The sequence below is a fragment of the Stegodyphus dumicola genome, chromosome 3 (genome assembly GCF_044657685.1).
Source record: "Stegodyphus dumicola isolate Sdum_Otavi_A_Nest chromosome 3, ASM4465768v1".
Classification (NCBI taxonomy): Eukaryota; Metazoa; Arthropoda; class Arachnida; order Araneae; family Eresidae; genus Stegodyphus; species Stegodyphus dumicola.
In genome coordinates, this window is record NC_140770.1 from 232,739,268 (window position 1) to 232,753,221 (window position 13,954).

The window sequence follows — 13,954 nt, forward strand, 5'->3', positions numbered from 1 at the left end:
TCAATTTACACACTAATTAGTGAAATCATCCATTTTTTTCTTTTTCAGATTGGATATAGCAAATCAAATATTGCTTGCTTGAAGTTCGTTATGGCAGGTTTCGACTGTATTTTAATAATGCATAATGTTAGGAATTTCAAATATTTCATACATATAATGTTTTAAACACCATACAGTAGATCTGGTATTAATTTAATTATCTGTATAATTCAGTGAATCTAAACTTTTTCATTATATTTTCTTATATTTGTATTTTTATTAAAATTTTATGGGTATGATTGGATATCTATTTATTAGTCTAAAACTTAGTTATATATATTCTTCAGGTAAGAAAACAGCAGCAAAGAGTGCTGTTTATTCTTCAAACAATGCCAATTGATTTACAAATTATTGATGTAACTGAGCCTGGTCGTGACGAGGATTTAGCGTTTATGCAAGAAGAGGCAAAAAAGCATAACAAGAAAACACAACTTCCTCCTCAGATCTTCAATGATGATGTATACTGTGGTGTAAGTCCTTTAAATTTTGATTATTCTATAGTCTAATTACTATGTAGTAGTGATTAAATTGTGAATATTATTTGATTATAAAAACTAAAATACTGTTAAAGTACTTTACATTTATTTGTAATTTATGTTTAATGTAGGACTTCTAATATGCAATGTTACGTTATTTTCTTTTCTTCCTTTATGTTACATACGTTTGTGGGGTTCATGGAGATTTGGAGTGAATAATGACGACAGCACTCGATGAAGTATCGAAATACATTTTATTCATCCAATATTAATCAGTACAGCTTTAAAGACACGTTTTACAGTTGTCGAAGATCTACTATACACTCGCTGGAACAATCAGTAACCCTGGTTGTCAGATCCAGATTTAAATCCTAGCAAACAAAATGGCTACATGTGAGGTTTCTTAATTCTCCCCATTTATAAAGTAACTACAAGCTACTTTCTCTTAAAACACTCAAGACACCACTTCTCTTAGGTAGATTGTCCTCATATGCTTTCCTATAAACCAAGGAATCCAAACCTGTAATTCATTTCAAACAATAAAAATATTAAATTTTTAAATCCTTTTATATTCATTTAGACAGAAAGAAATGGGTGACATTAATATTATGCACCAATTATCACTCCTATTTATTAATCATATATTAATGTATAATTAATGAAGTTTAAAAGTAATGTTTGATCCAACTCATCAGCAAGAAAACATGAATTTTACCTAGGAAATTAATCCATGAACTACATAAAAGTAAAAATCTAAGATACTAAGACATTGATCTGAATGTAGAAATTAATAAAGAAGAAAATAATTTTGCTAAAATTAATCTCCCTTGTTTGGAGCTTCATAACAGAACTTGTCAAGTGTTTTGAAGCTCCATACCTGGTCAAGAGCGGCAAGACAAATTTCGCTCCAACTAATTCACTGAGACTCAGAAATGTAATACTTATCAGTTTGTCAACTAATTAGTAGAATTAAGAGTCTCATTGAATTGTCTCTTTTCCCTGTTTGTCTTAGATTTCTAACATAAAATATGAAAAGAGAAATATTTTACAAAAACAAGTTATAAAAATTTTGCTTCAAAATATACAATTAGTAAAAAACTGTGAACTCATGAAAAAATTTTACTATGTAAAAAGTAAAAATGGAAAAATTGAATTTTAGTTGAAGAATTAAAAGAGACAGTCCTGTAAAACAACTTAAAAAAGGAGTGTCTCGAAAAAGATGAAGAAAACTGCTTAGAAAATTGTAAATTTAAAATGGACTAGAGACTATGTAAGTGAATGAACAAAAAATTGGTAATAATTTTTAATTATGATCTGTGAAAAGAAAAAAGAAGTGGCATCAGAGCAAAGTGAAATCGACTAGTTACGAGGCAGCTTTGCAAAAGTAAAAACTTATTAAGCGAAAAAGGAATAGTTAAAATGAAGAGGTTCTAAGACAATAGAAACTAAAAGTGCTAAATGAAAAATGAAATTGTAAAAGTAATACAGTAATTTAAACTTACTGTATACAGTAATACAGTAAGTTTAAATTAAAACAGTCTGAAAAAGGAAAGAGAAGTCAACTTACTAAACACGAACACTGCTTGGAAAGAAGCTTGAAAATTGAATGTAGGTGAAGGTTTGTTATATAGCGTTGTGTAGTAAGGTTACTATAAGTGAAAAACGTCATTTTAAGCAAATAGGAGTTCAAGCTGCAAGTGGCGTGTCTTTGTAAACGGGTGGGTTCCTCTTAGTTAGAAGAATTATATTTCTAGCTATTTATTCATCAAACATGTATACATTAACAAAAACATTTTAAATTTATAGATAAAACTAAATGTTTTCATAGTTAAAATTGAGCAGTATTTTGGGTGTGTAACTATTTATAAATATTTTATCTTAATTAAGAAAATATCAAAAAATCCTTTAATCTAGTTACGAGTAGGGACTTATGTATTAATGCAACCCACTATTTATTTATTTTTCTTTTTACATATTACATGCTCCCCCCTTAGGCACTACACGGGAAGGGAGGGATGCCCCATGGAGGTCATTTAAGGGAAACTGGCTCGTATTTACGTTACACATGGGGGAAACCACGGAAATGCCAATGCAGCCAGCCTTTTCGCTGAGACTCGAACCCCGGAGCGAATTACCAGTGTTCAGCAGCTTTTTATCGCTCGGCCGCTGGTGGGCCTAACCCACTTTAGCTGAAGTGCCAAATTTCCCGAATGCATCAAGCTCTGGTAACTATGCACCATTCTTTAGTTTTCGAAAAGCAGTGTCATCATTTTTGTGTTCTCTCCTCCCTCCTTCTCACACTGTAAGTTTTCGCTGTTTTCATCTATAAATTGGGATATTTTTGTCCTAAAATATGAGCTTTTAGAATTAACCTGCACAATGAAAAACTGCTGCTGGAATAGAATATTTTGCTGCAAAATCATTAAATAAAAACTTTTTTGAATCTGTTCTTAGAATGATTGCCCTGAATTTCCACCTGAACAAAACAAAGGTACTGTTCTGTTATGGGACCATATTCAGAAATGTATGAATGTGTGTTTGTAGGTATGTGCATGTATGTGTATTTACAGTTATATGTTTGTATGTACCCTGTATGTATTTACACTTATATGTTTGTATGCAACTTGTATGTTTGTTGTACATTTCTGAACCCGGTCCTGATGTAACAAAACGGTACTAAAACAAATAAAAGCCCACTTGAAATAGATAAATGCCTAATTTATACATAAAATAGGTGTATATAATAAATAATTTTGCTATAAGTTGTCATTCTTTTGTTTCTGTAAAAACTTCCAAAACTATGCCATGCTAATATGTAAGTACTCTGATTTTGTATTGTTTGCAAACTTATTTACTTTTAAAATGCTCTTGTATGTTTCTTTATTAATAGCTTATTTTGCAAGTTCATAGATAATTTGAAAGGAATGGAGTGCAAACTGCATTCCTTCAAATTATATATCTGCAACACTGTATTATACAGTGTTGCAAAAATAATCTAAAATTCTTAGTTTTTAAAACTATAAATACTTATGTTTTTGAAACTTAGGAGAGGCTTCAAATGATGATCTAATATTGTGATAGTCTTTTTAACATTAACTTTTATAATAGGTGAAATATTTATACTGAATTAGTTAATAGCGACTTGTGTTTTCTTAACTCAAAATAGCATTTAATATTTTAGTAGTTGTGTATTAGCTGGTTATCTGCCAATGCATTGCTAACTATGTTTTGGTAATGAAATATTTCCAATATCTGTATTTGATTTCCAGAAGTTGATCTGTGATAGTCATATTCAAAATTACATAAAATTGTTATTCTTTGTAGTTTGGCTTTGCTTCGATAAGAACTCTGCTAAGAAGGCAAGTTATTTTTCTCAAACCTATGCCCAGTTCTTATTCTAACACTTTATCAGCTGTTCCTAACATTACGTTTCCATCGTGAATAGTTTCATTACATAGGAATTAGAACAGTCATGATTTCTTGGTAAAATACCATAATCACAGAAATAATGGATTGTTTTTGTTTCATGTATTTCCAAATTAAATAAATATGCAGTAAAAACTAATGAGATGAACAAGCATTACCCTCCAAAAACTTGCCTTGTAAAAGGATTTTCAAAAAATGACGCAGTGCAGTTATGCACTTGCTCTTATATGCCCTCAAGTTGGCATTGACATGAAGACGACCATCCCCACCAACTCTTAACCCCTCAAAAGGAGAACATTAAGAAGAAAAATAAAAGAATCTCATCTTTCTATAAGAATCTGGAACAGTTTCTAAAATTGCTAAATGCTCACAGGAATCAGTCAAGGTAGTATTTTTGGCAATGTAAAAATCAATTTCGTGGTAGTTAATACACAAGTACTTATTTTAAATATTATTTTTGATAAACTGATAACTTTAAATTCTGTATCAGGATTATGCAGACTTTGAAGTGGCCAATGATGATGATGATATCATGAGGTTTTTAAAACTTGAAACAGGACCTACCAAATCTGAACTACTGAATAATGCTGCACCTGAAAGTGACGTAATTACACAAAATGGTATTAGTGGTCATGAAAATGGAGAAACAAAGGTAATTTCTTTTCCATCAAGCATTTTAAATTATTCTTTTGGGCTGTGTCTTTATTTGTATTGTCTATATTCCCATATTTGCAGAGAGAATAAGGCTGCTACTTTTTTTAAACTTAAGCTGTGCAAAATTATAGAGACTTAGAGAATAAGGCTGCTACTTTTTTAAAACTTAAGTTGTGCAAAATTATAGACACTTTAAAATGCAATACGTTTTTAAATACCTCTCTTGCACCTTTCAACAGGCAAGAATACTGAGTCTAAAGTTTTAAAAATAAATTACATACTTTGTAATTTGACCTATTTTCAAATTGTGCTGCTGCCTAGCATCAAAAAGTGTGCACTGTATATAATGTTGGCTTTAGTTTTTAATGTAAGAAAGACTATCATGCATTTGTTAGTCCCCCCCTCCCCTCTACAGCATATTTAAATCTTTAGCAGGCATATTGGTAACTTTCTTCCTGACAAATTATAGTATTTTTCAATTTGCAATAAATAATGTTTCAATGACCTGCAAAGTTTAATTTCTTAAAAAGAGGGAACATAAATCCTCATATCAAGGGATATCTGTTTTGTTCACTGGAAATATTTCATTCCAGTCAAAAAGAATTCTTAAAGGTAGGCTAATGAGCTTCATTGCATATCTGTTATAATTTTTAAATAATATTTTAATTGATTTAATTTTTAAATAATGTAAGATTTTTCATTCTGAGTAACAATTAAATGTGGACATGTAAACTCTCTTTTTGTTTAAAACTTGGTTTTGGAAATCTACTCCAAAATTATAAATACAATTAATAAAACAGAAATTAAAGTTTTAAAATATTTTAACTGGCAGTAACAAAAGAAGAAAGTCATGATAAAAATTGGACATATTTTCAAACATTTCTAAAAATTGTAAAGTTAAGAGTTATATCAGTTCTTAAGTTTTCTATTAGCATGACTGGAGTGTATAATTTTGTACAGTCTTTCTCATCAGTTACACATTTATCAACTTTTTATGAAAAAAATGAAGGTTAAAGATACTTTCTTTTTGAAAAATTGATTTTATAGTCCGGAAACCTTTCTTTTTTTTTTTTTTTTTTTAATTAAATTTGCACACTTAATGAATAGCTTTTCTCTCCTTTGAAATCTGATCAAAATAAAATTCTTCACAATCAATAAAGAATCATCTAAATTTTGTTCAATCTCATTCATTCATCAGGATAAAATTCAGCTTTCCTTGATGCATGCATAACTATTCAGGGTTAAAGAGAAGGGCTACGTCATTCCTTTGAGTGACCTCTCGCTGGCGAGATTCTCGTAGAGGGGGTTAACAGGAAATAGTCTGATGTCACTAGGTTGCATCTGTTTTGACTTAGTCTGTTTAAAACTTTAGTTACATTCTACTGTGAAGCAATATTCTAGCAATGTGGACATCCCAAATTAATTTTAATCGCATATATTGTTTCCTAGTAAAGCAGTATCAAAGTCCAATGGTGACCCACGGATTGCATGTGGCCCTTGAAGTAATTTTATGCTACCTGTGCATATGTATATAATACTTATATATAACTTTAAAAAGCTGTTAATCTCAGATAGAGTAATATAATTCTTCCATTTTGTATGTAGATGATGATAAGGTATTGAATGCCATAGTTTTTTCTTCATGATTTAATAATAAACACACAGGGGGTAAACCTACAACTTTTAAGAAAACAAAACTGTAGTGTATTTTATCAATTATATCAAAATTAATAAATAGGTATTATAAACTTTTTAAGTGTTATATATGCATACAGTAATAACATCTTCTCTTCTATATTATAGCTATTTTTTCAGGCAGTTTTCTCAAATTTAAAATAATTTCTTTTCTGCAAATTGCATCTTTGCAATCAGTGTCAACATGACTATGTCAACACTGCTCACTTCCTGTTTTTTTTTTGGGGGGGGGGAAGCTCTATGAACCAGAAACTAGAATGCCTGATACCTTAGAATATATGCTCAACAATAAAAGCAGTAATCATATTATTTTATTGAAAATATGCTCTTGGAGATTATCTAATTATTATCTAATTATCTATCTAATTATTTCTAATTTCATGGGACTGTGTAAAAGGGGAGAATATTATTGAATAATATAAACATTGTGTAAGAACTAGAGCTTTCATAATACATACAGTTTAGAAAATTCTATTAGGCATTATATCAGATGGCCTCCAACTCATGCTGCTACTCTCATCTCTACATTTAGCAGAATAGATAACACTTCCGGCACTTAATATAATATCATGACACAACAAAGAGTTCTTGGAACACATTGCAAGGGTTGGTTGACTCTCATTTTAATATCAAAAAGCAGAAGATATTTAATTATAAATAGATTATTAAGACTTAATTTTATCTCCATGTATTATTTTTTAAGAATGGTTAATATATAGAGAGAAGCACAAACTTTAAATGTAAGGCCCTGGTATAGGAGGATATTTACAGGCAAAGAGAGAGAGAGAGAAAAAATTACGCAAAGATTTTAGGGAGATAACTGTGGCTTGGATGCAGAGCAAAAGTGGAACAGCAGAATCAATATAATAGAATGTGTTACATTTTCCTGTTAATATTGTTGTTTAGTAGGTAAAGGACAAAAAGTTATGAGGGTTGCTATCTTATCAACAAATCCTAATAAAATGAATTGAGGAAGTGATACAAAATGGCAGCAAAAGCTAATAACAATTTTGACATTTTTCTGTTGATTTCATCACCTTAGCATCTGTGTACTCCAGCACCTTCCTAATTAGCATAATTTCCAGTTTTCATTGAAAAAAAATAAATAATTCTTTTAATCACACTCAAAAGTATAATTCATAGATGTTAAATGTAAGATAGGCATGCTTAATTGTACTAAAACCTTAATGGCACAATTTTTGCTGCATTTGGCAAATAAAAAATGTGGCATTTAATTGCTGAAGTTAAGATTTGAAGACACCCACTTCAAAACTGCATATAGTAATTCTAGAATTGTATATATTATATTATGTTGGTCTCTAAGTCTTAAATAATTCTTAGATTATCTCTGTATACTTTGGTCTTTAGCAAGCACCATATTAAAAAAAGTGAAACACCTGAAAAGCTTCTGTCCTTATGAATTGATCTGGTCATTGTCATTATTGTTGAGTAAACATTCCAAGATATCTCTAAAGCATAAAAAATCATTTAGTGTCAGTGTAGCATGCAAATAATTGCAAACTATAGTATAATAAATTAGAATCTTTTTGTAATATAAAAATTATTCTATTTGATTTTTCTTCTAGTATATTTTATTAATAATAAAAATTAATTTTTTTGCTACTAATTACAAGTCTGTTGTTTTCCTTTAATTGAGAGACTAGTATTGCCTAAAAGTTGGTATAAAGTTGCTTTATCTAAATGTAATTATTGAGTGGTACAGAATTGAAATAAATGGTTGCAATTTTTTTAATTGAATTTTGTTTTAAACAAGAGCAATCACCCTGCATCATCAGCAATCAAACTGTTCATGGATTTTGAATGCAAAAGTTACATGGCCACTAATTAATATATAAAAGTGAAACATTGTACCTTTGTTATTCAATCCTACAAACAATATCTTAAAGATGTACTCAAAATTACACTACACGACATTGAAAATGCAAAATCAAGAACGAGTGGCTCAAAAATTATGCAGATTTCATGATAGACGCATGCCACTGAGTTATGCGAATGATATGAAATGCACAGCTGTCCAGCGCACATTAAAGAAGATAATAGGGACAGAACCTGCAAAATGTTCAATTTCCATGCTGTTATTTCTGCTAGGTAAATCATTGTAGATGTTTACTTGTCTTGGAGGACATCTGCTATAGCAGAGAATGTCAAGCCATTATCAACGGAGGCAGTTCCAGCAGACAGACAATTTTACGAGGGTCTTGGTACTCGGACTGAGAAGGGCAAGTTGGTCCATACAGTAAATCTCAGTTGATACACATCTGGCGCGCCCTCAGTGTACCGGCTATGGCGACAATGGTTGGAACAAGGAAATGCCCTTTATCAGCAGGATAATGCCCTTCCACACCCTGCTTGAATCAGCCAACGTGCTCTGCAAGATGTATAATTGCTTTTCTGGCCACCTTTTTCTCCTGATCTCTCACCAATCAAACACGTTTGGGATGTGATTAGATGCCATTTGCAGACTCTGCCATTACTGCATTCAGAAGATGAACTGTGGCAAATGGTTGACAGAGAGTGGAGGACTATTCTGCAGGATATCATTCCTAGGTACAGAGTCAATGAAACACTAAACTTGTTGCTTCTTGTATCGCCATCCAAGGTGGTCCTATAACCTGCTAAGCAGACGTTGTTCTCGCTCTGTATTATGCATAATATTTCAAAATAAAGATCACTTATTTTTTGTTGCTGATCCTCTCTGTTTGTTGAGTTTCATCCCTTTCTGGCCACTCCTTCTTTCTTGGTGTTGCATTTTCAATGTTGTGTAGTGTATATAGGTACTAAGTTTAACCTATTTGTCTGTATCATTTACCTCAATGGGAGGCTTCCAGAGCCGCAACACAGTGAAATTATGTTATGCTGTAGTCTATTAGATATAAGTAGAGAATATTCAAAGTTAAAAAAGAATTCTAAGGATATTTTAATTGATTGATTGCCTCCTCCTTTTTTTTTTTTTTTTTTTTTTTTTTTTTTTTTTTTTTCCAGTTGCCAAAAAACGTTAATGAGTTTATATAACATAGCAGCTTTCAGCTCAGAGTATTTTCGATGTCACAAATTTGTTATACTGTCTAAAATGTCTGTTATGGAGCAAACCCTGTAGCATGCTGGGCAAACTTGTATTTGAGAAATGTTGCCCAACTGATTGCCACTTTAACCTCATTAGCCATATGGTATCTGTTTGGGCAAAGCTGGGTACAAATTGTTCTCTGTTAATAACATTAAGATATAAATGTATATTCAAATGCTTTAGTTTAATGTTTAGACCTAAACAAGGATGAGAAATGAATGCATCTGAAGTATTAATTTCAGAATTTATTGAAACAGTATTTGCCCAAAATTTCCATGATTGAATATACTTACTATTTCAAAATATATATGCCTTGCTTCATATTTGAACATGTTAATGTTTCTTAATGTTATGTTAATATTTATCACTTTATAAAAAAACAAGCAAATTTTGTTGTTTTGAGATGTAGCATAGTCTGCATATGAGACTTCTTTTAAAGGCTGCTAATATACCTATATTCTATATCAGTCATCTATTTCTTTTTTCAGATTATTTCAATTTGTCTACAGCCTTTACATCTTAATTTTTTTATGTTTTATATTCTTTAGAGAGCAGCATTCATGAAACAGGAAAATTCATATTGTTCAGAAAATAAATGAAGAATGGTAAAAGAAACACAAAGTATAGAATTTATGATATATGTTTATGCAAAGAAACCTCTGCCAGTTTCTTCATAAACACTATAAAGGATGCCATGAGGGATAGAAATGATTCTCTCTTATTAAATCTGTTACAAAAAGACAATTTGTTTTCATACAAAGTTTCAGGTATTCTCTGAATTAGGGATAAAGTTTGTGATAATACGGTGGGTAGCCAATCTACTACCGAAAGTTTTTTTTTACATCCCCTCCTAATCTGTAATGTGAATACAAGATAGTATCCTATAAGAAATTCTTCACAAATACATGTTTGTCTCTTCCAAGGCCAGCCGTGCTTTGCCACTGTAAATAGTAACCTTACATAACGAAATCCAAAATTGTTCTGTAAACTGCATTCCTTAATAGAGCCTTAAAATATTATATACTGCCTAGGTTCAAATATTTGTCTCTCTCGCACATGCCCGATTTTTAAGAGTTAACAGTGATTACAAGCCTCAGTTTTGTACCACTTTGTGTTTTTTAAAAATCAAATCTTTGACAACATACATATGGATCAAATGTTTAGTTATTTTTGTGTACTTGATTGTGGTGTTTCACTTTTAGGAAAATGCTGAACCTTTGGGAGAACATGAGTCTAATGATACAGGTGAGATTATAAATGAATCTGAACAGAACATTTTAGCTAATGTTGAATCTGAGGATGTAAAGGAGGACATGGAATTGTTAGAAAAGGCAGATATAAAAGATAATGAAGTAAAATCTGAAATATTAGATAACAGTAATGAAAAATTAAATCTTGATGCAACTGATAAGAAAAAAGTTGAAGAATCATCTGAAGAAGAAAGTGAAGAAGAATCAGAATAATAAATTTTTGAAGAAAAAGTCAGAATTACTTATTGACAAATTTCTGTTAGATTTTTAGGTGGCTATTCATTTTAAACTATTCACATTATAATATATTCTGAAACATTTGAATATTCACAAAAATAAAAAAAATAAGCTTTTATATTTAATCTTTGAAATTTAAGTTAATGTTGCATGCTTATAGAAGTGAACGAATATTGCAAGCTGAAAAGTGCAGGTGCAGATTTATTATGCTATTGAGTATTAAGAGTCAAACTAAATTTTAGACTAAAAGATTTGTAAATTACCAAGAACAGAAATCCAGATGTTTTAGTGAAAAGTTGTGAATTTTTATGATTTTTATGTATTTTGTTACAGAATTTCCCTTTGACTTTTTTCCAATATTGTTATAGGATTAAAATCAGATCATTATGTTTGAAGAATAAGTAATATTTACCATTTATATTTATAAAAGTGTGAAGAACTTAATTATTGGATGTGTGTGTTTATTAACCATGGTTAATTAAATCTCTCGAAGTATTAATGTTGAATACTAAACGGATACTTTCAAGTATTGTTTCAAAGTAGATATATTTTTAAATAGCATATTTTAGAAAAATACGAAATAAACAGGTTTTAGATTTAGATATAAAAAAAAACCTTATTGTAATTTTCTGGAGATTCTTATTTTTTTTTTTTTTTTTTTTTTTTTTTTAAGTAATTTTTTGTATAAATCTATATTTTGGATCATTATACTGTAAAAATTTTTTGGCTGTCAGGCAGCATTATTTTGAGGTGAGATGCTATTTTGATCTTGTTCTTTTGCTAGAAAAAAAGTTTATAATTGAAAGAGAATCAGTGAGTAAATTATTTGATTTCTTATAGTTTTATAATCACGTGTGTACTTTTCCATTACTTGCATTCTAATGAGATAAATGGCATATTATTATAAGATTAATTTGTAACCAGAATTATCTGGTTTTGATATTTCAATTGGAATGAGTTTTGAAAATTTAAATTGTGTTATTTATTTTTTTTAAACTGACACATAAAATGAACAGATGAAATATACTTAAATATCAGTTGTCATATTAGGATTGTTCTCTCCCCCCCTTTTTTGTGCATGTGTAATAGTGTAATTCATATACACTGACTCATTGTCATTGGTTTTGTGTATTTAAGATACATTTGTGTATAGAAATTTATTCATATCTTAAAATTTTTAATTATGGTATTTTATACCTTCATTTTAAATAGTCAGGTTTAAGTGTCTCAGTAATTTTGAAAGTATATAAAACTGTAAAATATTGAAATTTGTATATACATTTCTATTAATGTAAGTACAAATGTTTGTTATTTGGAGTAGGTCAGAAAATTTTATATATGTTTTATGTAATAGTAATTAATTGAATATTTTGAATAAATGTGTTTAATTCTTGATGTAAAATTATTTGATCTCAAAACATTTCATAAAATGGGTAATTCTTTTTATTAATTTCAGCATGAAGACTAAATTTTACCTGATCATCATCATTTGAAGATTCCCATATTAACACTTCCATTTGCATGATTTGTTTGAATAACAATCTCATTTGTGTCCGCAAATATGCTTTGCTTGATTCCTGGAGCAAATCAAGTAATGAGATATAGCAAGAACTGCATATATGTCCATCAAATTATTTACATTTTTTTAAAGCTGATATTCAGTATTTTATTTCAAAACATTCAAAGCACAAATTTTTATGCAGTTTTGCAGATGTCTGTGATATACTATAAATTCAATTTCTAATGTATATTTTACATTTCAACCAATTAGGAAAAAAATTTTAAAGTTATTTTGTTAATATATTATCATCTTTTAAAAGTGTGGCTTACTGCTGGCAGTAGTTTTTTTTTTTGCACTCATGTGTATATTGACATTACATTTTCTTAAATTTATGATTGTATCATCTAAATGGTTTGCTCTGGTAATAGATTTTATGTTTAACCTAATGCATGATTATTAACATAATGCAAATATTGTATGCTTGTTGACTGTGCAAAAAATATAATTGTTAAAAGAACATAGATGAATAACATCTGTTAAATATTATATCAAAAAATTTTATTCATATCTGTAATTAATATTACTGTTGCATAATATGAAACTGAGAATAACTCAGAAGTTATGTATCATGCTTGTTCAAACTGTGCGTACCTTTTGCATTGCTACTGAACTGCAATATTGAATAAGCAATACAGCACAGAAATGTAACAATTTGTATATTTATTCTTGTGTTAAAACAGGCAACAGTGCAAATATTGAACTGCATTCGTTTTAATGTGATTAAATTATTTTTATTCATATACTAGTATTTAAGTTAAAGTGTTGAGTAAAAAATTTTATTCTCTGACCTTTCCTTAAATTTCAGTTACTTCACTATGTTATTTTAATGTGAATAATTTTGTACATTAATTGATAGAATTTGCTGTGTTCGTGAGGATTGTAAAAATTTAATTCTACACTGTGTGTGGGGGGGTAAAAGCTAAATTCTGCTGCGTATTGATTGCACATTTGTATCATAAATAATGATAGAATTATGTGCATATATGACAACCTTATATTACCTATTAAATTTTTTCTTAATTTATGGAAGGTATCATCTGTAATTTAACTTGAAAGTAATCTTGTATTATTATTAATAAGGGAATGGTGATGTTTGTCTTTGGTTTTAGTATTACTTCTAAGAAAGGGTAACTGGATCAAAAGTTTTAATCTCGTACAATTAATTAATAATTGTTATAGTTTTTATTTCATTATAAACACATAAATGAAAATGTAATGAATCTGAAAATATTAAAATTTCATCTGTAATTTAACTTGAAAGTAATCTTGTATTATTATTAATAACTATAAGGGAATGAATGGTGATGTTTGTCTTTGGTTTTAGTAATACTTCTACGAAAGCGTAACTGGATCAAAAGATTTAATCTCATACAACTAATTAATAATTGTTTTATTTTTTATTTCATTATAAATGCATAACTGAAAGAAATGTAATGAATCTGAAAATATTAAAATTTCAGGTTATTAAAGAATTTAAAAATTCATTTTTATTGAACTTGTTTTAACACAGCTTTTTTTTTCCCTTGAAAAA

The 13,954-nt window shown here is 29.3% G+C and overlaps 1 protein-coding gene across 2 annotated transcripts in view; it reads left to right on the forward strand.

Annotated features, from left to right (window-relative positions):
• Positions 1-13,676, forward strand: part of LOC118187105 (SH3 domain-binding glutamic acid-rich protein homolog) — a 37,672-nt gene extending 23,996 nt beyond the window's left edge. Inside the window, exons 2-5 of one of the 2 annotated variants that reach the window (XM_085813906.1) lie at positions 327-509; positions 4,432-4,593; positions 10,578-10,620; positions 12,319-13,676. In XM_085813906.1, coding sequence (XP_085670032.1) covers positions 327-509; positions 4,432-4,593; positions 10,578-10,620; positions 12,319-12,323 — 393 coding nt within the window. In that variant the 3' untranslated portion in view covers positions 12,324-13,676. Of the gene's footprint in view, positions 1-326; positions 510-4,431; positions 4,594-10,577; positions 11,233-12,318 lie in introns of those variants that run through there. The other variant, XM_085813905.1, reaches the window with a different exon arrangement.
• The last annotated feature ends 278 nt before the right edge of the window (positions 13,677-13,954 follow it).